At 36.4% G+C, this 27,568-nt stretch overlaps 1 protein-coding gene across 1 annotated transcript in view; it reads right to left on the bottom strand.

The window, feature by feature from the left end:
• LOC150092622 (clathrin light chain-like) overlaps positions 1 to 27,568 on the bottom strand; it is a 116,433-nt gene that overhangs the window by 76,421 nt on the left and 12,444 nt on the right. Inside the window, exon 2 of the mRNA XM_090414506.1 lies at positions 18,569 to 18,712. Within this exon, the coding sequence (XP_090270632.1) occupies positions 18,569 to 18,712 (144 nt within the window). The remainder of the gene's footprint in view (positions 1 to 18,568; positions 18,713 to 27,568) is intronic.

The raw sequence follows: 27,568 nt of genomic DNA, 5'->3' as shown, positions 1-27,568 counted from the left end.
CATACCATGTAGATTTGTAACGTAGCTTGTTTCTTTGTACACACACGTGTATACTCCAGATGACCTTGACATGAAGGTCAAAATGTCAAGTAATTATTTTGATTTATATTATTATTAATATCTGCCCTCATGGAGTCTCTCATCGTGGGAGGTACACACTATTGCACACAATGCTCACCCAACTCTGCCTTAAACTGAGACACTAAGACAATGCATTCCACTCACCAACCATTCTCCATGCAAGGAACCTACTCCTCACTCCTTTGCTCACACCCTCAATTTCCAGCAATGGCCGCTTGTTCTACCTCCCCCTCTCCTATTCTATGAGTAATCTTAGATGTCAGCCTAATAAGAACCTCTGACTAGTTTATATGTTTCAATCGTAACCCCCCCCTTCCTCCTATTCATGAGTGTCTGCAATTTACATTCTCTCAATTTATCCTTGTACTCCACATTCCAAAGACCACTGACCACCCCCTTTGTGAATCTTCTCTGGACTCTTTCCAAGATGTCCTGATAACCATGAAAAACAGACAACCAAATTGTGCACAATAATCCATATGAAGCCTGATCAAGGCCATATATATGTATAAAATGGCATCATAACCTCTCTTTCTGAATGTCAAGTTCCTCCACATTGCCATTATCCGATGTGACATCTTCACAACTTGTGAAATGTGGCCCCTGAATTTCAGGTCCTTGTCCTCCACCACTCCAGATCTCTCTCATCTCCTCTACTTCCTTTAAAGTTTCCCCACCAAGTGTATACTTTGCATCCTATCATTGCTTACCAAATCTCAAAACTTTACACTTTGCAACACTGAATTGACAGTTCCACTTACCTGCCCATTTGTGCAATCTATTCAAGTCCTCCCTGTAAGGCCATAACATCTTGACTCTCCATTGCACTCCCCAATTTTGGATCATCTGCAAACAGCTGCATATCAGTTAAACCCATCCCAATATCATTAACATACAAATTTAACAATGCTCCCAAAACTTCCCCTGTGGTACATCATTAGTGACCTTCCTCTTTTGGGATACTGCACCCCATACCCAACTTTCTGATGCCTATCAGACAGTCAGTCACCGATCCAACTCAGAAGTCTGTTGTCAATCCCATCGATTTCAATTTATTTAAAAGCTTGTCATATGACCGTCTATCAAAGGTTTTGCAAAATCCAAGTACACCACTATATATGCATCTTCCCTGTCCAAGGTATTTGTTATAGTAATTAAGTTAGTAAAGCATGATCTCCCTTTAACAAACCCATGCTGATAACCACAGAATACTACTGTTATCAATCCATTTCTGTATCCTATTTCTCACCAATCTCTCTAATACCTTCACCACAACTCCAGATATACAGATTAGCCTATAATTTGAAGCCACAGCCTTATCGCTTTTTATGCAGTTTTGGAACAATTTTACCTTCTTTCCACTCCCTTGGAACCTGTGCTGTTGTAAGACTTATTAACCAGGCATGCCAATGCTACTGCTAATTCCCTGGAACAAGGGAATTTTGCAGGATGATTTGGACAGACTGGCAGTCTGGGCAAACAAAAACAGCAATGTGGCAAAGTGTAAGGTTATGCATTTTGGGCTGAAAACATTAACAGCTGTATACTACATTGTATACAGGAACAGTGCTCCAGGAAATTGACAAAGCCAGAGATTGTGGAATGTTGGTAGATAGGGAGCTGAAGTTTGGAGGGCACATAGCAAAAGTTGCTAAAGCAGCTTACTGGATTACTTGGTTACTGAAGAATATTTTGACAAGCAGAAACAAGCAGGTTATTATTCCTCTTTATTGAGGCCTTGATAAGATCCCATCTTGATTACTGCATGCAGATCTGGTCACTTGGATTTCTTGGTGATGAGAAAGAGGTGGAGAGGATCCAGAGGCAAGTGACCAAGATGGTAGCAGGTCTATAGAATGAACTTTATGAGAACAGGTTCATTTGTGGATTAAAGAAATTAGTTGACAGGTAGAAAAGGGATGTATGATTGAGACATACAAATTACAGAAAGATTTTCACAATTAATACAGAAGAAATTTTTTAGAACAGGTGCGGTGGAAGAACTAGGGGCAATTCTTGGAAGATTAGCAAGAATGTAGTTAGCAAAGATGTTAGAACTAGGTTTTTTTTTTCCTTTGAGAGTGATGAATGAGTGGAATAAGTTGCCAGAGTGTTGTAGGTACCATGACTAAATGAGTTAAAAGCAAAGTACGATAGATATTTTGCAAATGCTGGGCAGTGCTTCACATGATGTTCAGGACTCCATGGAGTAGCCAATAATAATAAGTATGGAAGTATAAAGTTTTGCAGTGCATAATTCAGAAGGCCTGGTCAGAAGGTTGAATTCCAGATAATTTGGAGTAGAGCTCTCGTAGTTCCCATCTATTAAAAAAGGGAATAAAGCTGAATATGAGAATTACGGAGAAATTTCTCTAAGTGTTCCAGGTAAGATTTATGCAAGCATACTTGAGGAAGTTGAATGAGATTATGGAAAAGAAACTTGAACAAGCTGGGTTCAGGCCAAATAGAGGTTGTCAAGATCAGAGCTTTACTTTACAACAAATAGTTGAAAAATCACAGGAATATGACAAGAATCTGTACTTAAGTTTTGTATATCAGGAAAGGGCATATGACAAGGTGCCCAGAGAAAGCTTTTTAAAACACTACAATTATATAAAGGTAAATGGAACATTATATAGAGCAATACATAGTCTATATTTAAGTTGAAAGTCGCAGCAGCTAGAACTGAAGGAAATACAGGAAGATGGTTTGATGTAAAATCAGGGGTAAGACAAAGATGCATATTATTTCCACTCTTATTCATCATCTATATGAATCACATGATGAAAGAAAGTGACATTAGGCTTGATATTAGATGTCAAACTTACCTCTTTGCTAAATGTACTCCTAAACATATCTAGTGCAAGTCTCCAGGATTCTCTGACTAAATTGAATAATGGCTGTAACAAATTTGGCATGAATATCAGTAAAAAAAAAAGACCAAAACTATGAAAATAGACAGAAAAATTGAACACATCAACTGCATTCTGAATGCAGAGCCTAGAGAACAAGTAAAATATTTCAACTATTTAGGCACAGTTTTCAGTGAAGATGGAAAGTTAAATCTGGAAATACATAACAGAATAAGCAAAGCTGGAATGATGTGTAGCCAGCTGAATAAATTTATATGGAATAAAACGGAAATTAGCCAAAACACCAAACTAGCAGTTTACAAGACAGTGTTCAAACCAGTTAAGTTATGGATCTGAGAGTTGGGTTAGAAATGAAGCACCTGATCAAAGATTAGAGAGACCAGATAAGAGTTCTAAAGAAAAATTAAAGGAGTAAATAGTTGGCATTAATGGCAAAATCATATTAAAAATGAAGATATTAGAAAGGAACTTGACATTGTCAGCAGAGCTAATCTAATTACCAATAGACCAGGCTTCTGACTTGATGCCCAGTCAGTTTTAAAATGTTGCAACTGTTACTAGATATCTAGTTAGATGCTAAATAAGCAAGGATGCACCAGTAGTTTAACTTAGCTGACCAAATTCTATTTTTCTGTACTGCATACACGTTAATAAAGGTACAAGCATATTTAGATATCATGCAGACACTAGGGCATTTTCTGGTTATAACCAGAAAATAAAAAACCAGGTATAACCAGACAATGCCCTAGTGTCTGCATGATATCTAAATATGCTTGTACCTTTATTAACGTGTATGCAGTACAGAAAAATAGAATTTGGTCAGCTAAGTCAAACTACCGGTGCATCCTTGCTTATTTAGCATCTAAGTAGATATCTAATAACAGTTGCAACATTTAAAACTGACTGGGCATCAAGTCAGAAGCCTAGTCAATTGGTCTATTCCTTAGAAGCTATGTGAAATACAGGTCTCCTCCCAGTTAACTAGCTTTGACTCCAAACATGACCCTTATTTCATTTAGTAGAATGAGAATAATTCATTAAACTTTTAGGGATGAACTCATTCACTGTACATTATCATACTTAAAAAAAACCACTACACATCATGTAAACCTTCAACATGTGTACTTATATCCTTTTCCACCTATTTACCAAATCTTTCTAAATTATAAAATTCCAGTGTCTGATAAGAGACAATGACAATCAGTAAGTTGACTGAAGGAATCAGACTTATTCTTTATCTAGAAGAAAACTAAATAATAATGCCACCAAGTCTTTCCAGAAAATCTCAAATGCTAAATAATTAAGTAATCTCAATACTGAATATTTGGTTAGAAATAGTGAATAAATGTTTATTCTACTTTACCGTAGAAGTAGTTTAAATTTCAGTCAATTTATAATTCAATAGTTTTATTATTCATTTCAGTGACAAAGTAACCAAGCAGTCTTATGACAAATAGACATTTTCAAAAATTTTCAGTGTTCTGTACATAAACAGGAAAGGTCTATAGCAATTTAGAAAAGATAAGATTTTAATAAATCAACCTGGTAGGGCTAAGTAAATAGCATATTAACTCTCCTCAAATCCTATTGTAGACGTTCACAAATGTCTTCTGTTGGTAGATGTGCAAAACAAAGCCAAAAGGCTGCGGGTTCGAATCCCACTGTGGGCATGGATGTCTGCGATTGTCTGTGAAGATACTAGTGCTGGTTGTCGGCGGTAGATGGCGTAGATGAAGGTAGTATGAAGCTATTGTTCTCCTAAAAGTATTGATGGTGCCCTCTAGCAGGCTAAGTAGGTGTTCTTGGCTGTTGGAGTTGCAGTTGGTGGAGACAGAGTTATAGAGCAGGTACCCTCCTTTGCTGAGTCCTTGGACTCCCTGGAGGTGTTATGTAATAATAATAAAGACTATTATCACCATGCTTACTGGAAGCCTGAAGTGATTTGAAAAAGTTCAATGAATGGTCTATAGAGCACTTACAGATGATATATAAAAGAATATCTTAGTCCACCCATGGTGCTAAAATACTATAGGTTTACATTTGAAAAGGTGAAGATGCATTAAAAATAATTTGGCATCAAATCATTAAACCATTATACCGATGATGCAAACAAATCAAGAAATCAACATAAAATTTTCAGATTAAAAGAAATTATCAGATAGTCAACCAGGGAGTTAGAAAAAGTTAAGAAACATATTTACAAAAACTTAGACATAAGAAAAATAAGGAAAACAATAAGAGGCAAGAAAGCTCAGAAGCTGGTAAATTATCAATGAATAATAGTAAATCAATTACAAAATAAGAAAAAAGTAATATGGGATGGTGATTCACTAATTAAATTTGTGATTGAGATCACTATTTCAAGCTTCCTAGGAGTGAAAATAAAGGTGGTGACAAATGCAATAGAGAAACTGGAAGAAAAAAAAAATATGGTAACGATTGCAGACACAAATGACTGAAGTTAGATCATTTTGGGAGAAATCCTGATAATTTATATGAATTCAGCTAAAGTATGCAAATATGATAATGATACATGTAATGATCATGGCTATGAATCTTGTGAAGAAGTAGACCTGTAAACTTGAGGTTCAAACTTTTTGAACATCATTAAATTCCTGACATGTACCCTTAAGGAGATGGGGAGTACAGGATATGATAGTACTACATGAAAAATTACATCATTACTAACTTCTTATCTACAATTTTCCTCCAATCTGTTACCTGTCAAGAATCTAATAATGTTGGAATCTTGACAGGCAGAGAACACTTGTTTTGCTAATCTTTCCTCTCCCATTCTGTTTAAGTGACCATACCACCTGAGATTAGTTCTGCTAACACATTCCTGGATGCAAACAATGACGAGTTCTTTCCTAATTTCCTGGTTTTTAATACGATATTGCCATTGATGCCATCTGTTCATGCCCCTAATCTTTCTCAGGACTCTCATATCTGCAGCCTCCAGTCTTTGGTCTGAACGTCAATATCAATTTATATTGAGTGTTTTACTTCTGACCCAGCTCTCAGATCCATAAGTTAAATTTGGTTTGAACATTGTCTTGTATACAGCTAATTTAGTGTTTTGATTAATTTCTCTCTTATTCCATATAAATTTATTCAGTTGACTTCCTACCATACCAGCTTTTTTGATTCCGTTGTCTATTTCCATATTTAATTTACAATCTTCACCAAAAATCTTGCCTAAATAGCTGAAACGTTTTACTTGTTCTATAGGTTCTCTATTCACAATGCAGTTGAAATTTTCATCGTCTTTGTCTTGTTATTGTTGACCTTCATACTATATTACAACAGTTATACAATTTAGTCAGGGAATCTTGCAGACTTGTGCCAGATTTATTTAAAGTATAACATCTGCATAAAGTAAAGAGCTGAGATTACCATCTCCAATTTTGATATCAGGTTTAATACCACTTTCCTTCATAATGCGATCCATATAGATATGGAATAACAAAGGAGATAACGTACATCCTTGTCTGACACCAGATTCAACATTAAACCATCTTCCTCTAACTGCTGACTTACAACTCAAATGAAGACTAAGTATTGCTTGATATAATGCTGCACTGACTCCATACAATTGCAACATTTTGAATAGCTTCTCTCTTATATGCTTTTTCCATATCTACGAAACTTAAATACAGATCTCTGTTATATTCCATGATCTCAACTATTAGTCATAAAGTGAAAATTGATCCTGACAGCCTGTATTTGGCCTGAATCCAGCTTGTTCCTCACCAAGCTTCTCTTCCACAATCCTTCAACCATTTCTCAAGTTTACTGACATAAATCTTATCAAGAACACTCAGAAAAATACTCTTCACATTGTTTTATTTCATTTTTTATATATATGGGTACTATGAGAGCTCTGCTCTAATCATCTAGAATTCATCCCTCTGTCCAGGCTTTCTGAAATATGCAGTGCAGCCACTATAAGACTTATAATTTGTTGTTTGAATATGTTATGGTCCAAGATTGTTGTCACTAGCAAAACCTGATTCTGAGACATTATTATATGACACCTCCAAGGAGACCAAAGACTCATTGAGGAAGGGCACCTCCTCATCAACACTCCATCTCCACCAACTACAGCAAACCACAACTACACCAACACCATCTACTGCCCAGCACCATTAGTATTTTCAGACAATCACAAACATCCATGCTCACGGCAGGATTCAAACTCTCAGCCTTTTGCTGAAGAGCACATATGCCAACCACTCAGCCAACCAGACAGGCTGGTTTCATATAGTAAATGGAACCAAGTGGAAGGAGTATAGTACTTAGAAAGGACAGAGAGTAGGAAGGGAAGTACTTCTAATGATATCAGATGATTAGAGTCCAGTTAAAATAGAAACTTATGAAAACAACAATGGTAATAACATCTCATGTAGTAGTGAGTTTCAGGCTATCTAGCCAGTCTTATATGGAGGCACAGGGTTTCCTGGCTGGAAACTAGTTTTTTTTTTTACCCACGAAGCAGGCGAACCTGCCATTATGACATGCATAATTAATAAATATAATACACTGGCCTCATAGCCAAATTGTTTCAGCCATAAATCCAAAGAAACAAATTCTGCTGTGAAGTGGAGACTATTAGGATGAAATATATGGTGGGGTGTTACATCTGATGGTTCAGTTGCTGCAGGTGAAGCAATTTATGGATAATAAATGAGTAATCATTATAGGCATCTTAAATTATTCAAACATTAATTCGGTAGCAGAGAAGCGCAAAGGATAATTTGAGCTGTTTCAAGGCTATATTTTCTCAAGCAGCAAGTGAAATGAGCAAAGAGACCAATGAGTGTGTTAAGATTTGATCATAGCATCCAAAAGGATGTCAGTTACGGATGCGACTGTTATGCCACCAGCTGGCAACAGTGATCATGCCATACTGACCTGAGAAATAGCTGAGCATGTGGATATTCCAATTAGAACAGGTTATATGCTGAACTAAAAATTTAGAAATTATGACAAATCGAGGAGAATGCTATGTTTGGTCACATGGTATCAGTTATTGAATGAGATAGATAGATATCAACAGTTGAAAGCTTTGAAAAAACACTTAAATAACATAGTATCTTTCTTCTCCAGAGTTCAAAGAACAAATAGGGCAGAAGTGAAATGGATATGCAACCTTAAGAGATGTAGAAGGAATATCATGAGAACAGAATAAGGGTATGAGAAATTACAAGACATGAAGAACGCGCCTGTTATGAGTACTATACAAAAAGCTAAGCCAGAGTAGGAAATTGTCTATGCAAGCTAAAAAATAACTTTGCTAAATGCAGATGGCATCCTCACATCAGAAGCAGTTGTTCAAATAATGAATGCTCACTTTATTAAGATCTGTCAACCATTGTATGTAAAAGTGCACTACACTGGATGAAGATGTAGTGTGCATGAGAAAGAGGTTCTCTACAGCTATCAAGCTGTGCAAGAAAGATGTTGTGATTGCATGGAAATTAACAAGGACAGTATCTGGCAAGCAACATAACTACATACATAAAGGTTCAGTGAGTAAATAGAGTAGGAGTGAAATAGACAATAAAATCAACAAGATGTGTTAAAAAAAAGTTAGTGTTGTCTCAGTATAATACTGTAAAGTTAACATAATAGTAAGATTGTGCAGGAAGATGTCTAGAATAAGTTCAGGGTGCATTTGGTAACAAATGATATAAGATAAGGGAAAGAATATTTATAGTTAATGAGGATTATAATTTCACATCTTTCAAGGAAGAGACATTCAAATTTAAGTCAATTCCAAAGAACTGTAACACCAAATGGCATGATAAACAAGGCTAGACACGAGATCAAGAATCTGATGTAGTGCTGATGTTCATGTATCGGATTCCAATCTCAGCAGAACAGCAAGTCTACCTGAAATGCCTGGGTTAACAGGAACTGAGTACCTGATACATTTGTTAACATACACAAAACATTTATTTCAGAATGTATTCAGGGAGAACAGACAGGTTACTAAGAGTAGAAATACTGCTAATGATTGCAGAGGAATTAAATCCAAAAAGAGTAAAGATCCCAAATAGGGTTTGATAGTATGAGTAATACAAGCAGAGCATTGCTTTGTTTGTTGTGAGACAGAGGTTAACAACATAATACATGGTTGGATGCTGCTATAGGACAGGGTCATCAAGAGGACTGAACTGCATTGACAAACTATGAATACAAGCATAACTATCATAATGGTCATTTTAACTACGAGAGTATAGAGTAACAAGGAAAGAGCATGTAAGATGAAAAAAAAGAAAATTTATAGTTATGGAGTTATATCTACTGCAAGCAACATGTGGTGGAAGGGACTCATGATGTAAGAATATTGGATCTACTTATAGCATCTGAGAATGTGTATAAGAAATGGGGTAGCCTCCAGCTGGAGAGTGATTGTGCAGCTTTAACATGGGAGATAGTTTTGAATATAAATTTGAACATAAATTATGCTGAGAGTGGTCTGAAATGTTCTCAGCCTCAACCATAGATGGAAACACTATCAGCAAGATTTTTTTTTTCTAAGTTTGTACATCTATCATGAGCATCCATGTGAAATTACAAGTAATCCTATCAAGTAGTTTGTTTTATACAGCTGTTTGAAGCAAAAGTGTTGTCTGTATCCTTTGAAATCGATAAAATTGAGTATCATGAGGTTATAAAATTCTTTGTAAAAGGTTTAAATGCTAAAAGAAATCCATTCGAAGTTCATAAAAGTTTATGGACACTCTTCTCCTTTGTTTTCGACAATTAAGAAATGGGCTGCCGAGTTTAAACGTGCCCATACCAGCCTTGAAGATGATCCATGTGAAGGATGTACAAAAAGTGTAACAACACTAGAAATCATTGATCAAGTGCGTGATATGGTATTGGATGACCGGCAAGTCAAAGTGTGTGAAATTGCTGAGACTATAGGCATTTCAAAAGAACATGTAGGATATATTCTGCATGAAGAATTGCAAATGAAAAAGCTTTGCGCAAGATGGGTGCCGCACTTACTCACAGCAGATCAAAAACGCACTTGCATGAAAGTCTCCGAATAGTGCTTGGAGACTTTTAATAAGAATAAAACTGATTTTGTGCATTGATTTATTATTATGGATGAGATTTGGATTCACCATTACACACCAGAATCCAAGCAGCAGTCAAAACAGTGGACAGAAGCCAGTTGTGCAGCACCAAAGACGACAAAGTCTGTTCCATCAGCAGGAAAGGTCATGGCATTGCTGTTTTGGGATGCTAAAGGCATTTTGTTTATTAATTATCTTGAAAAGGGTAAAACAATAACCAGGGAATATTATTCCGATCTTTTAACTAGACTAGATGAAAAAATTCATGAGAAAAGACCCGGTTAGCAGAAGAAAAAAATCATCTTTCATCAGGACAGTGCACCTGCCCACAAAGGTGTTTTGGCAATGGGAAAATTAAGGGATCTGCACTATGAATTGTTGGAACATCCACCCTATTCCCCAGGTGTGGCTCCATCAGACTTCTATCTCTTCCCAAAACTAGAACTCTTCCTCGCTGGTCAGCATTTTTCTTCGAATCAAGAGGCGATTGCAGCTGTAGAGGGGTATTTTGCAGATCTTACTGAGAACCACTATAGGGACGAGATAATGGCACTGGAGCATCACTGGAATAAATGTATTAGTCTTAAGGGAGATTATGTTCAAAAATAAAAATAATTTTGAAATTATAAATTCGTTTTTTCATTGTTAGGCTGAGAACTTTTCAGACCATCTTGTATAAGAACTTGTTTCAAGTTTTTGTTAAAGTTAATTATAGATTGTTTTAAAACACGCACACACTGGCCATTGAATTAGAAACTTATTTAATACCAAGTTGGACCTCCTTTAGCCTGAATTACAGCACATTGTATTACAACATACCAGGCATTCATCAAACAGTCCTTTAACTGGCTCAGATTTGACAGAAGAGGACTCTGCTCCTGTATCTGTTTTTCTAACATGTCCCATACATTCTCAATGGGATTCATATCTGGGCTTTGTGCTGGCCAGGAAAGATGGAAGTCACTGTCATGCTTGTTGAATCGCTAACAATTCCACAGGAATTGTTCGGCAGTGACAACTGTCAGAAACAACTCTCATCTGCTGGATAAAAAGTCAACATTGCCAGATGGACTTCAGTGGCAACAATATTTAGATATTCCTTGGAAGGCATCTGACCTTCCAGCAATATCAGGGGACCTGATTTGTATTAGCACATGCCCCACACACCATGACACCACCTACAGAACCTTGAGTTGTGTTTACAAGGCAAACTGGGTTCATTGTTTCATGGGGCTCGTGACAAGCTTCCTAATGTCAATAGGGAAAAAGATACATGACTTAGACCACATGACTTTTTCCAGATCTTCCGTGTCCAGTCACAGTGTTCCTAACACCACTATAAACTATTTTTCTTATTCTTTGCAAAAATCAGTGATTTCCATATAGGCATACAACTGCCAATACCAATCAGTAATTCCTTGCACATGGTACAGTGAGATATAGGTTGGGAACAGCCTTCATTAAATGCTTCAGTCAATTGCTGGCTTATCCGTACAAGCCTTCTCAAACAACTGTGATCTTGTTCCTAACACTGTCTCAGGACCACAATTATGCCTCTTAGACAATTAGACAAGCAATGTGGATTATTTTCCCATTAAATATCTGTAATATCTCACCTTTTGAGAAATCAAAATCAAGGCTCCAAGCCAGACCAGGTACCCACAATAAACCCTTTATTGAACTCCAAAAGATCCTTTGTTTCTCATTGTGATCAACACTACTGATGATTACTGAGCAGCAGCATTCTTAAATAGTTGCCTAGAACATGTGGTGACACATGATCAAGTATTTTACATATACACTGCATAAGTGACATTTATGTATATCTGCATAAAGGTTTCAACAAATTCATGCCAATGTGTAGTAGAACAATGGCGGCAAGAACTCCTTGTTGGGCGAGATGAATTCATGAGATTTTGTTCAGTGCAGTGCGAGATGTATTATTTGCAAAAGTTGAAAGATTGGTGGAAAGATAATGAAACTGATAAGCAAATGTGGTATGTTTTGGGAGCAAGTGCCAACTGTATAGAGAGAAAGTACATGACAGTAGAGTAGACAGTACTTGCAGAAGTCTAGAAAATGTTAATATCAGAAATAATGTTGAAAGTTCAGTGAAGGGTAAGGAGAACAAAGAGGACTGCTAAGGAAATGGCATGATTATATGTAATCTTTCATAGAACAAAGCACAAAATTGAAATATTACAGATAGTAGAGCTGAGTGAAAAAAAAAAGCAAGAGGTCTGAAGTAAGCAACATGATCATATGAATAAACAAGAGAAAGAAGGTAAAGAGAAAAATTTTTACAGTGATTTTATGAAAACAGGAGTACTTAATAAAAGCATAAGCAAAATCTTATTTTCCTGATACAAAAATTAATAATGAAGCTATGGTCAGGATGCAAAAAAAAAAGGTGAAAATTAATTATTTTGGCTAACACTGATGACCTACAAAGTACTGTATGAGGGAAGATGCAAAGGCATTATTGAAAGAAGGGGAAAAAAGGAAGAGCAAGAGTTTGAAGACCGTCTACCCACACTGTAATAAAGGCAATAATAGCAAATGAATCAATACACAAGTTGTGCAGAAAAAATGATGTAGAGTTGGGGGGAGAGGACTAATGATCTGAATTGACAGATGGAAGGACAATGCTCATGGACTGCACTTAAAATGGATTTGAAGTTAGGTGCCTAGAGAGCTTCGTTTGCTGAAAGCGTGGAAGCAGAAAGTCAGGAAAACTGAAGCATTTAGGGTGGATACGTGAGAATGACCAAAACATGCAGAATCTAGTCTCAACATTGAATGAGGTAATCAATACACGCTGTTAAGGTGATTGGGAGCCTAAGAGAATGTTACAGTTTCTATATACTAATGCTGGAAGTATTAGGAAAAAAATAAGAGGGAAGTTTGCCATTGACTAATACAACCTTGCCAGAAATTATAGGCATTAGTAGAACTCCAGCTACATCAAAAGATGTAGTTGGAGGGATACAAATGCGAAATGTTTAATATTTTCAGGGAAGATAAGATGGGGAAGGAGCAGTGGTGATGACAAGAGATGAATTGCAGCCTAAAGGAAGAGAAGACAGGCATACAGGTGGCAGTTCATTTGAGACAATCTGCTATGAGATTGAGGCCACTAGGACAAGATATGCAGTATGCCAGGAATGATGTGAAAGACATGCACCAGCAATTAGCACAATGAGTGCAGGTCAAGTAATTATTAGGGAGAAATTCAAACTATAGAGAAATGGACTGGAAGCAGGAAAGATAACATGGCAAGAAGGAAATGGAATTTATGTACCTAATGAAAGATAATTGAAGCAACATGTCATGGAAGGGGACTCAAGGTATAATACTGGATATTTTCATATGATCAGCAGATCTGTTCATAACCTAGGTGATCACATTGATTTTGATTGGGGAGGATGATCATGTGGCCGTAAGACTTGGAAGGTTGCAAAATGTGGAACTGCAAGGCAAATGATTATGACAAGCTTAGGAGATAGCTTGAAACAGTACTATGACTTAAGAATCTGCATGGTAAGGATGTCAGAAGGGTAAATCAAATAGGAATTAGATAAGTAGTATCATTAAGGAGAAGTTGCAAAAAAGTGGATGATATATAAGAAGATAGGTGATTAGCAAAACTTGAACAGTACAGGTGACCAGCATGGCAAGAAATGAAAAATCAGATTATGAGCATAAATTAGCCTAGCAGGAAAAGGAAATACATGAGATTTCCTTCACTGTGTGGAAAGATAACTTTATAACATGTTGATGATAGCAAGGTGACAGAAGCAAACAAAATAACTGAGTTACTGAGTGACCACTTTGCAAGTGTATTTCATCCATATGGAGATACTGCTGTGACACATTGATGCGAGAATAGAGGTTCATGAATCTGAAATACTGAGGATATTGCAGAATCCCAATGCAAATGCATGGGATAAGATGAGATTTTATAGCATTTTATGAGATGTGTAAAAGGAACTGGCAACATTTCTGACTAGGCTGTTTAACTTATGTCTTAGCTCTAGTAAAGTTCTAAGGAAGTGGAAGAAAGGCAAAATAATTCCTTTATTACATAAAAGAAGCTCTAAGGTTACAGCAGTAACAAATTATAGACCAATCAGTATCTCTGGAGTGGTAGTAAAAGTATTGGAAACATTGGCAAAAGACAAAAATCATAAATACGTGGATAAGAATATGATGCTCTATAGAACAGAGTTTTGTTTTGTTTTTTAATCTGCAACACCTTTTAAATAAACATGCAATCTGTGTAATCATGCTTGACAATATTTCTGCAATTATAGAATGAAAGGTTGTAGTGTATAATAATTTCAATAGTTCTATCATTAATATTTAATTTAACTGCATTTAATTATTATTATTATTTGACACCTCCAGGGAGTCCAAAGACTCGTCGAGAGAGAGTGTGCCAACAGCATCAAAAGATTGGTTCCCCTTCCAACTACTAACTGCACTCAAACTTGCTTAACTTTTTGCATGTGCCATTAGTAACAAAGGCTCTACCAATCGACCAATCGTTGTAAGCCCCAGAATTTTTTTCTCAACCCTTCCTAAGGTGGTGACCCACAGTTTAAGAACCACTCCTTTATAGGGGCAACACTGCTTGTGAAGGGCCAATCATGCCTTTGTAATTTATTAACTTTTCTGTAATAATATCAGCTGAGTTGAATAAAGAGAATGACTATATAATAATACTGCTGGATTTTGCAAAGGGATTTGACAGGATATCACACAGAACTGCTATGCAAAACCACCACTGTTTAATTTGTAGATAAATGCTACTAGAAATCTGGATGGCTTGCTTGTTTTACAGGATATAAATCCTGTTTCTAAAAGGGAAAACCTTGCTACCTCTGTATGAGACTAAATTTCAGTTGAAAAACCTTTACAAAAAAGGTTCGTTATGTCCCAGATGGAATTTGAACCAAATCTTCCAACCAAAAGACATCGATCATCATCATTGACTTTGCTATGGATGTTCATAAGTGAAAAGCTGTCTTATTCTCTGAAAATACCATATACAGTTTTATTACCCTAATGGTGAGATTATTTTCCTTGGTGATTTCAAGGTCACAATTAAGACCAACTTTCCCTCTCCAACTTCACACACACCAATCTGAAAGAAAAGCCAAGTTGTATGCTACCAATGATGATTTGACAAACTGTTCACCAATCCATCAGAATTCTTGAGAATCCTCATCATACTACATCTTGGATCTTAACTAGCTCTCCCTCCAAATATGCTGCTGGTGTTAATTCTCTTGGCAAAGTCTTCTTTTCTACAGATCATCCTTCTCCCAGTCATTCCAGCCTCTTATCCTATGGCACTAAGATGATAATCTTTTGATCTTAGCATAGACTGATCTAACAACAAAAATTCTCACTGGTAAGAGTGCTTTTATTCCCCCCCCTCAAAACCTTCAACCCCCTATCCAAATGCTGGTTCTTAAAAAGCAGCCAAGCCAAAAATTCAGCTTGTGCCGAAGAGTTCAAGGCAAAAACTCTTGCCTCTCATTCAGTTTATACTACAGCTCTTAAGTGGACAAAAACAGACTATACCAAATACACAAGGCTTCTCCTGTTCATATAGCAGTTAAGCCTTCTGGCCCACTTGCCAAGGCTGTAGAATACAACTTCAGTCCTTCATTTCCAGCTCTCTCACATTCAGATGATGCAGTGGCAACCTCTCCTGCAGACCCTCTTGTATAGGCAAAGGGCAAATCTTCCAGTATTCCACAAACTATCCATATAATGCCACCGGACTCTTATGGCATTCCTCCAGTTGTACTAAAACTTAGAAGCAAGTTTTTATCCAGTCATGTGGTCACTGCTTCTTAGTATGGACTCCTTGCCAGTAGTCTTGTTGTATGCTTTTCTAGAGGCTTCAACTTTCTAAAGACCAGCCATTCTAGACACACCATCCTGCATCTCAAAGGTCTATTACTTCCTCTTTTCCAGGGACTTTAGCTTCTCTTACTGTTTTGAGAAATCCTCTTTCCATTCTTTCAATACATCAGAAGTATTTCAGCTTCCTTCTGTCAATATCCTTAAGAGGTCTTAAAGTTCTAGCATCCATCCATTTGTCCACCTTTCAGTATGAGACCCTCAACAGCCACCTGTAACACAACATTCAAAATCAGCTACTCTTTCCCTATCCAACTTCTTTAGGTTCCATGTTTCACAGCCATAAGTTATCGAAAAAATAGTTACATCTAGAATCCCGTGTTTTCTTCCTGGAGATATATTTGTCAAAAATTAGGAAGGATAGATCACTCATTGTTTTGGTCATTTCTAATTTTATTTCTTCTGAACAGCAATTCACAATAATGATAGATCAAGTACTTGAATTTGTCGACTTCGTCTGTTACATTTCTCTGTTAAAGTGAACTTGTTTCTTTGGGGCTTCCTTGTCTTTATTTTCCTTTAAGAACCATAATCTTTGACTTGCTAGGGTTGTTTAAATCCTTTGTTCTTGCTCATCTCATTAACTCTGTCAAGGATTTGTCCTAATTCTTGTCATTACAAAAGGAAAAACTAGGAACTATCTAGCTGGTTACCAAAAAGAGAGATAAAAATCAACCATCAAAATATCACCCTACTACTTTGATTTCAATAATCTCAAAAATAATGGAAGGAGATCAATAGCCAACAGAATGGATTCTGTCATTGTCATGTGAATGGACTATCAGCTTCTCCAGTCATTCATCGCAGGTCATATGGCGAATGGTTTAATTTTAGATTTCTCAATCAATGGTGGTGTATGTCAAAGCTCTGTGCTTCACCCACACACTTCTTCCCATACATCAATAATCCCCCTCTCTGCTGTTAACAGCATTCTCAACTCCATTTTCAAAATTTTGTAGCACTCTGGGATTTTCACACTTCAAAGATGTTTAAACCAATGCCAAACAAACACTGATTGACTTGCCATTCTTAAGTAGGATGAAGTTAACCTGATGAATTTCATTGCCATCAAAACTCAATCCTGACTCATTTTCTAGAATGACCACGCTTCATCTCCCTCAATTTTAACAATGTTCTGCTGGTCTAATGAGGATCACTTTTCTATCGCATCTAGCTTATCTGAGCACATCAAATCGATAGTCTCTTCTACTTAAAAAAAAAAAATTCTTTGTATTCTTTTATGCTCTAAACAGTTCTCTCCTATTCAATTCCTAACCTTAGAATATTGTTTTCACATTTGAGGTGATGTATCTAGAAAAATTAATTTAACAGATGACCCATCCAATCACTTTCCCAAACACTGTTTCTACATTTTTTTTTTTTTTTTTTATAGGCATTTCCATGGATGCTTCTCAACTCAAATGGCATTATCATTCCTCTACTTTTCTCTACTCATGTACAAAAGTGAGCAGCTGCTGATCAATATGCATGTTTAGTCCAGCTCCAAACCTATCGAACTAATTTATCATCCTCCTTCATTTCCCATACCTCTGGTCTTTGGAGCAGTCTTCCCCATCATGTTTTCTCAAATGATCTGTCTTCAAGAAACACAAATTTCTCAATTACTTGCCATCCCCCAACCACTGTTATGCCACAGGACCTTTTGTGTGGGGATGACACACACACACACACAAATCTACCGAGCATCCAAATTCCACAACTTAACTGTCAACTGACTACTGATACAATGCCATGTAACTGTACTTCACTTATCAGAATGGCAAATTGCCTTTCCAATATGGTCAAATAAACAGTGGATTGCTATATATATATATAAAATTAACTGCATGGAGAGTAAGTGATAATCATCAACATGACTCATCTTGTGCAAAAGCTAATCACATTTATGGAATGCTAATAATAGTACAATATTAACCTCATTACCAGTGAACAAAAGAAAACTTAATGAAATTCTAACAGCATAATATGAAAGTACTTTTTTGTAGATGTACATAATCCATATGCTACCATAATTTTCAAAATAAATGAAAATACACTAATATAAAGTTGACTGGTTTATGTGTAATTGGTGTATGGACAACTGGAGGCCATACTGCATCATATTTAAGGTTTATATACTATATGAAACTGGCCTGAAAGTAAGAACAATGCAAAACATTAATATTAAAATGAACATAGCAAGTTTTCTTGTTAGAAAGTTCATTTGCAAGTCATCTAGATTTAGTACTAATGCTACACTATTAACAAAATTTCCAAATAATACCCTTCTCATCCACACCAGATCATTAAAAGAATTTCACACTCTTAAGGTAAAACCAAAATGGCATTAATGAGTTATGACAACATTAAGAGATGAATCTAAGCCTGATACACAAATTGATATTATGTGTAAATGTATCCATAAGTTCTCAGATACAAGGACTGCGATTTAAAAATGGTCTGGAGACAGAGGGAGAAGGGTAAGACATGAAAATTTCCCAAATAATTTATTATTTGTAATATTATTTAGAATAATGTCTACAATGTCTTCAACGGGACAGAATTCATAGATACAGAAACGAAACCTACCTGTTGGTACCGCCGTTGTTTCTACATTTGATTGGAAAATTTCAAAGTTATTCCCAAAAGCTTCAGGGGCCTCCAAATTGTCATCTTCCAAACCTGCTAGCACATCTTGCTCTCTTGCTAAAAATTCTGCTGCAGGATCATCATCTATATTATTAGAAGTGGCAAAATTGTCATCAAACGCAACAAAACCAGCCATCACTAGCCTAATAATTTTTCTCTTTTTGAAAAAAAAAAACGTTTGTTTATAGTAGCAAAAACTATTTACTACTAGTAAATTAACTAATCAAAAATTCTGCAGTTGGCATCCACGCTAGCAGATGTGGAATCACCAAACACGCCCTCCTTCCTGTTACTAAGTGTTCATATATTTAAAATATGAGCATATACTGTTTAATTGCACAAAAATTTGTCTATTGCATTAATAATCAATATTTTCAAAAAATCCAAACGGGTTATATTAATATCTACAAATAACAGTACACTGATATACATGTTCTGTGATACTAGTACTTAGAATTATATGTGCCTAAGAATGTATATAATATATACACGCTTCGAAATTCCTCAAGAAAGTGAAAATGGTTCAACTAATTATTCTAATAAAAAAAAAAAGCATTAATTTCAAGACAGTTTTTTTTTTTTTTGACACTGTCACACGCACGAAGTTGGGAGCTGTAGTATATTAGCACTGAAGCGAAGCCCAAAGGCTGGATAATTTGGACACCTCTATAGAGATCAAACATGGCTTATTTTTCTCAAGTCATTTCAGATCTTCAGGCAATCTCAAACCGAAAGAATAAAATCACCGAAAAACCTAATATTCTAATTGATTCACCTAAAGTTAGTAACATTAAAAACTTGATTCAACAAATATCAAAAACTTCTAACAAGTTTTTCGTTATCACTTGGTGTTTTTTCTTTATTTGTTCATGATTCAGAAAAAAATCCTGTGCTAGAGATCAAATATGTCGCTAAATGAGATAGTCTTGCACCGATGATGAAATATATCTTCAACGACAATCACAAATGTCCTGCCCAAATGGGCAGGTGGGATTCGAACACGCAACCTGTTGGATCAAGAACGAATATCCTACCACTGAGCTAACCAGCCTTTCCTCCGGGAAACGGAGGTTTTTTCATCCAGCAGCCAGGCAAACCGAACAGCAGAACACGTGCACTTTACAAGGAATACCTATAGACAAGACTAACCACCTATGTTGAAGTTATGGTAACGAAATTTAAGGATATTCGGAAGGCTGCGAGTGCTTAAGTGCCTCATAAAGAGCCTGATTATGGGAAACTAGGCTGCATTAACTGTTTTGAATTTCTTGGCTCTGCTAAGCCTTCTACACCGAAAACACTTGTTTCCCCCCCCACACAAACACAGGAAGAAAGCTGTTTAGCTCTCAACTTTTGGAAACCAGATGGCACTTCATCTTCAGCCCATAACAGATAGCTGGCCCAGGCCTATCAATGCTTTTAATTGCAATCTGGCATAAGGCTGAGACAACTACCGCCACCTCGTGATATAACACTATTGTCTGAAATTGTGAGTTCTTATGTCGATTTTCTTGAGGGATTCAAAACTCAAGTTTCTTGGAGGGGCAAACCATACTTGCCCATACAGAGATCTACTAACTTGGGAACAGATCAAAAAAAGTCTTAGAAAAACTTAACCAGTTGGCGACTAGAACTGAACTTAGAATGGTCCTCACTGAGGCAGACTCGTGCTTTGGATGCAAATATTTCCAGAGCTACACAAACCTCTCTCGGTTATCATAAAAAAATAATAAGAAATTCAGAATGCACTTCATATGCTCTCAATCGATTGGAGATCGAAGATACATTTCTGGAGGAAGAGAATAAAAAAGTTTCATGTTAATAATATCATAAGTAGAACAATTTTCAATAGTTCATACTGCATATATGATTTTATAGCTATCCTTAGAGAAAACCAGAGTTCGAAACTTTGCTCATAGGTCAGCAAAATCTTAAGCAAATAAGAATCTTTTCTTCGTTTGAAAGATCTTTTAATGGCCAAATAATTCTAGACAATGGTCAAGTCCACTCCCATAAGTTATCAGTAATGGTTTTAGAAACAAGATTTCTCTCTTCCTGAATCTGTCAGAGATCTTTTCTAAAGAAGAAAAAACTTTTTAAAAAAAATTCTAACCAATTCAGATTCTTCTTTGTTTACATTGAAAGAATTTATTTTAGCACAAACAGAGCAACACCTTTTTTTTCAAAAAATGACATATATAGCTGAGCCTAGGGATAAATGATTTTGAAATAGAGTACAGCAGACAGATTGATATGCTGTATTTATGATCTTTTGATCATAACCTTCCAAATGGTAATGTCTCAGATAGTGCAGCTTCGACAGTCGATTATGATTTGCAAGAACATTACTCGCCTGCGCCAATGATTGATTAACTTAAGAAACAGCTGAAAATTTTTCCTTGTAGCGACACAAATCGAATCCCATATTTCTTTTGACAGTTTTCATCAGGAAACAAATCATTGCCCCGTGGATACACAGGTCTCAAAGCCACATTCGTGTTTTTAAAACTGAATGAAAGAAAAGTAAAGCCTATGTAGCTTTCGCGTGATTTCATAATGCCATATGTTCGATGCTAGTCACTAACCACGGTCCTTTCTTTCTGACACAGAAAAGTGGGTCATATACGTCTGAAAAAAAAAAAAAGTTTTCTTAGAGACGATACTGATGGAAATTCGCTGGGAAAAAAAAAACTCTCCAGTCGTAGTTTCGTATTAAATATTAATAATTCTGATTCTTATACAAAGAAGCAGAATATTAATATTTAATACGGAACCAATTTAATTGCCAAAAAGACTTCGTCAAATAAAATTTAACAAGGCAATGCCCCAACAACCAGCATGACATTTCATCATGCCGGTTGTTGGGGCATTGCCTGGTTAAATAAGGTAACATTGTGTTTGTCAGGATCTAGAATGAACAGTGAAAAGTCAGATACTAGAACATACTCGCCTTCAGCAGAAATTAAGACAGCACCACAGACAGAAATAATTGTTACTGAACCTACAACTAAAACAACCCGGATACTGTTAAATAAGTTATATTCTAGAAATAATGAACAGAAAGCAGAAGTTGCTGTATTAATTAACACCAAATAAGAAAATGTAACTGTGAGCCACTCAATAAGTTTGACTAATGTGAGCAAATCACAAAATTTGCCCACATTAGTCATTACAAAACAACTAACGTGGGCAAACGTGTGGACACACACACAGGTTAGAAAACGAGTGATGAAACGTATGTGAATATAGTGCTACAGAAAATTCAACGAAAGAAGGTTTTCTAGTCATTATGGAGTAGATCTGACATAAAAGGAAAAGCTAATTTTCGTTGAAGATATGGACGATAACTATTTAGCTTAGAAACGTCAAGGGAAGACTTGGGTTTTAAAGATAGAAGATAAATAAGGAAAGTTGCAAAATGCTTACTAGATTACTGAAAAGCATAAAAATGGAGGAAGGAATATCATCTTTCATTCCTTTTTTACAGTATGTAAAGATGACAAAAAAAAAATTTAGATATCTGGAATAATTCGATGTTTAGATGTCTGGAAATTGTCAGCCGGCTAAGTTGTTAGCGTACCCACTCTTCAACTAGAATGCGGCTAGAATCCCATTGTGAGCATGGATGTTTGTCGTCTTTAGGTGGGAGATGTATTTCATCGCCCAGTGTGCGACCACCTTCCCGCTTATTGGAGGCCTGAAGGGGCTTGAAAAAGTTCATCGTTTGGTCTAGCGCAGGACAAAAAAAAAAAAAAAACTAGGTAAAAAAAATGTAATACAAAAAAAAAAAAAATAATAAAAATGAATAAATAGAAAAAATCTTTAGCTCGCCCACGCCACCAAAATGTACTACAGGTTTGCAAATAAACCTTTCGTGGGAGAGCAACAACAAAAATTACCTTTAAGGACTGTTGAATGAAACAAGTATCAAGTGGTAGTAGCAAATAACAGAAACGCATTTTTTATCGGGAACTAGAACTGTGAAAAAAATATTTGACCAAAAATGCTCAGATACTAGAGATAGTTCCTTCTAACTTGGCTTCTAACTAGAATTCGACCTTCTAACTTGGCTATCTGAGTTATGCAGCGACGACACTGCATAACTCAGATAGCCAAGTTAGAAGGTCGAATTCTTTATGATTGGAGTACAACTCAGTGGCATAGTAAAGGGGGGAAGCAGTCCGCCCCGGGTGGCACTTTGAGTTTAAGAAATCTTGCCATACTGTGTATAGAACAGCAACTGAGTGATGAAATAGACTTCGCCAATGTCACCAAGAAAAATAACATCTCAAAATGTTGGACAAAGTTTTACTTCAAAAATAAACAGTGTTTTATTTCCCTATGCGTCGCTTTGACTTTTTATAGTATTTTTGGTGTGTATTAAGAGGAACGGCAAACTCAGGGACTGCCCTGGGTGGCTGGTACAGCTTTCATAGTACCCATTCATAAAAGGGAAATAAAACTGTATACCAGAATTTTAGAGGAATTTCCCTACTAAGAGTGTAGGCAAGATAGTTTTAAGCCTCTTCTCAAGCATGCTTGGCAAGAGGCAAAGTGCAATAGAAGCTGCAGAAAGAACGAACTGACCAAATACGAATTATGATCTCTAAGTCTTACATAAAAAACCATAAGTGCCAACAGAAAAAAAAAATTCAAAACGTTGCATTTATATGGAGGGAATGGGACACATATCCATATTTGGGTAGCACAGCAGCAGTTAAAATTGCAGGAAATACTTCGATATAAAATATCGGATGAGTCAAGGGTGCACCATATTTCCCGTTATTCATCATTTAAGTGGATCACCTTATCGAAGATAAGGTGATCCACTTAAATTAAATATTAGACAGCTCAATCTTCACTGGATCACCTTATCGAAGATAAGGTGATCCAATGAAGATTGAGCTCTCCAATCAGTCTCCAAAAGTTAGATAGGGCTAAAACGGCCTCGCCTACTCCCTATATGCAATAAAAAAGGCATTAGCTCATGACCTTATCAAGAAATGTGGCATGAAATCCGAATTCAAAATGAAAAATATTTCAGTGAGCTCTTTACGATGATGACGCTATAATCTAAAATGAATCCAGTAAGCCTTTAGTTTTATTTAACTAATGCAAGAAATTTGGCGACTTTAGCATTTATAGAATAAATAACTCCATTGGGCACAATTTTTTTGCAAGAAGATGAATAACGCATAAATGTAGACGGAGTAAGCAAAGTTAGTATAATGGGAGCCAATTGAATAAATTTATATGAAATGTGAAAATGTAATCACCAGTCAACACACGCAATTTAAAGCAAAAAAAAAAAAAAAAGAATACTATTTGTGGTAGTGACGGGCAATAGATGATGTTGATGGTAGTTGCATGTAGTAGGAGGAATAAGTAGGGGAGACAGATGTGTGTCAGGGACTGGAGTAGAGTGTCCTTCCACAATCCTTGGATTCCTTGAAGGTGTCACATAATAATAAATTAGCCAAACACAACATGCACATACCAGCCACCGAATTAGACTTATTTTGCAGAAATCGATGGTTTCTATATAGGCATACAACTGCCAATACCAGTCCTCTTCTTCATGCGCATAGTTCAGCGAGATATGGGCTGGTCGGCAATAACTTTCATTAAATGCTTCGGTGAATTGCTGAACATAGGAAGTTCTGTTTGTCCGTAATCGCTTTCTCAGACGACAGCGATCTCGTTCCTGACAGATTGTCTTAAGACTGCAGCTACTCTTCCTGGACAAGTAATGTGGATTATTTTTACACTGATTAAATACCCATAATATACCACCTTTTGAGAAATCAGTCAACTCTGCTGTTTTCAAAATCGTGGCTCCAGCCAGAGACGGACACCCACACTAAGCCCTTTATCGAACTCCGAAAGTTCCTTTGTTTTTCCCCATTGTGATTAACACCACTGACGATTATTGACCAGCAGTGGCCAGTTATATGTAGCAGTATAAAAAGTGTTGCTACGGATGGGCTTAGAGTTGGGTTAGAAAAAAAATATACGATCAAATACCAGATACTAGAGATAGTTCCAAGGAAGAGGAGTGAACAGGTGGTATCAAACAAAACACTGATCCTCTATAACGAGATCCTTTTAAACACAATACGTCGACTGCAGGATGCGACGACCTGTATGATATAAGAATACAGCAGATTCCATACTGATTTGAGCTTCTCCGTTGTGCATTATTTCAAAATTAGGGTAAATTGCTTCCCAAAAAAAAAAAAACTGATCAAAAATAATGTACTAACTTTAATTTCCTGAAGAGTAAGTGCAACTTTGAGTTCTAATTATTGATTTACTTATTTTCTTTTAGAGATAGAAAGGGTACTGGTCTCCTTAGTATTTGGAGTACAATACGATCATTTGAAAAACTACCGATGAAAAGAGCATATCACACAGCTCATGTTTGGCTTAGTTAATTTTGTAACAATAGTGATATCTAAGTCTATTATAGATTCTATATGAAAATCTTTTAGCCATTTAATTTGAACGTAAACACAACTGGTTCCGTGAACATTCTTCCGAGAACTACAAAGCAGAAAATCATGACGACTTAAAGGAACATGAGGTTCTATTCCATGATTTTGGTTGCTAGATGGGGAATATAATCGGCATTGCAGGGAAAGCATTTAAGAAATAAATAAATAAAATATATATATACAGTAGTTTACTAAATAAAAAGCCAAAAGGGTTAACTTCGAAGATGCAAAATTTATAAAATCAAGTGGATATTAAATCCAGCATTATTTCAAAGCCGAATACAAAAACTATAAAAGTTTGGTATGAAATCTGACCAGAGAGCTAACGGGAATACACCGCCGGTTAAGCCAGTGAAATTTTATCAAAAGGACCAATAGGAGGCGAATATATGGACGCTGTCATAGCGAGCCTGTCTCCTATGAGGTCCAGCTAGGGCAACTCGTAAATACCGGCGAGTATTCCAATAAGCTCTCCAGTCAATTTTCATAGTTTCTGAATTCGCCTTTGAAATAATACTGGATTTAATATCCACTTGATTTTATACATAAAGTTGGATTGAAATGGTAAGGATTATGTCGGATTCAAAATTATGAAGAGCAGACCAGAAGAGTAATTATTGTACGAAAAGAAAATACCTTTCTATGAAAAGAAACTGGATCTGCAAGTTATAAACATCCTAAATGAATTCCATATCATGGTATAAGTAAACGAATTAATATGAAAGTATAATGATATGTACAGAGTATAGCAAGGCTGTTTTAGAATTAACTTGGAGAACAGAGGGGGACACATCAATCTCTACTCAGCCAATCACAGACAGCTGGCCCAAGATTAATTATAAAGAGCATTCGATGAAAAGAGGCAGACAAAGTGCCGCCATTTCTTGGTCCTCTACTCTAACAAGGTATTGTTCAATTAACGAGTGCCCATTTATCTGAAAGCTGTCAAATTTGTATATGCAATCTTTGAATCACGGATAACTCTTTCCTGGATGAAGAAATATGAGGAGGAGGTACTAGAGCTGTGGCACGAACTGAATAAAAATTCGGTAATTGGGGTTAATGAAATATTAGCACGCATGTAAGTATTAAGCTGGAATTTGTTATGGCTTAACTATGCTGCGTAATGAGTTGCACAACAGGGAAGAATGCATAGGATTATTAAGAATATATGATAATCTCTCTAGCATGAGGGTGGTGCAAAGACTGATGTGATTTATTAATATCTAAGGCCAGCCTGTGTAGTTCAGTGGATGATATGGCGTTTGCATACCACGGCGCTTGAGCGCACGAAGGAAGACTTCTTGGTTTCTAATTTAGTCGGCGACTAAAAGAAATTTTTCTAAGCCTTTTTTCGACCGGTTCCCGAGTTAGTCGATCTCTGTTACGGGCAAGCAGGTTTTTTCTCCCAAAAACTCTGGTTTTTCGTCCCGTAAACTCAAGAAAATCGACCCATAGAACTCGCATTATTTCAGACATTAAATACGAGTGTTAGGGACCACGAGATGGCGGCACTTGTTGAGCCGTCTCTCTTCACTACATACCGCTTAATTAGTGATAGCTTTGGGCCAGCTATCTCTGATTGGGTACCAGTGGAGATTAAACTGCCCACTCGGTCTCCAAAAGTTACATAGGGTTAAACGGCCTCGTCTACTCCCTATATACGGGAATAAAAAAAGCGTTAGCTGATGGAGAAAGAAAATGTCGGAAAAATTGGCAAGGGCTGGCATACAGAAATGGGTTGACAGGAGACCTATACTTTGTACAGAATTACATGGGTTTAGTAAGGGAAGGATACATTTAAGCAACTTGCTCACATTTTATAATAATGTTACGGTTGCGTAAGATAATAGGAATACCACGATACCTTTAAACTAATACTTTAGTTTAAGATTATAAACTAAAGGTTGTAGCATAATCTGGGGACTTGGATTTGGATAATAAAGTATTACTGTGAATAAGAGAATGACTGAAGGATATCAGAAAGTGGTTTAGGGAGATTGTGTCACGAAGTTTTAAGGTGATCAGTGGTGTACATGGATGCTGTAAAAGGACAGATCACACAGAGATTTGTCCTTGGTTCCTTGTTATTTAATTTTAGATCAATGACATTGGAAAGGATTTGACAGAAGACTATCAGCTGTTTGATCATGATGCAAAGATAGGCAGGGCAATCAGCAGTGTAGATTATATGTAATACCTGCAGAATGATTTGAATAGGCTGCAATTGTGAGCATGTCAAAATGGCTATCAGTTCAATTTTAGTAAGTGTAAACTTGTGCACTCTGATCTAATGAGATCTCCAATGTCATATTATATTGGTGGAATAATCCTGTGTAGCCATGTTGAAGTGGCTTTTGCATCCAATATAATCTCAAGTATATCAGGACTGAAGATAAATACCAGGAACCCACGATACTAGATAACATGAATTACAAACATTTCA

Source organism: Typopeltis vanoorti, chromosome 25, assembly GCF_054136105.1.
Source record: "Typopeltis vanoorti isolate ZY-2024b chromosome 25, IOZ_Tvanoo_1.0, whole genome shotgun sequence".
NCBI classification, from domain to species: domain Eukaryota; kingdom Metazoa; phylum Arthropoda; class Arachnida; order Uropygi; family Thelyphonidae; genus Typopeltis; species Typopeltis vanoorti.
Note: the sequence above shows the minus strand (reverse complement) of the source record. Positions and strands in the feature narration are given on the sequence as shown.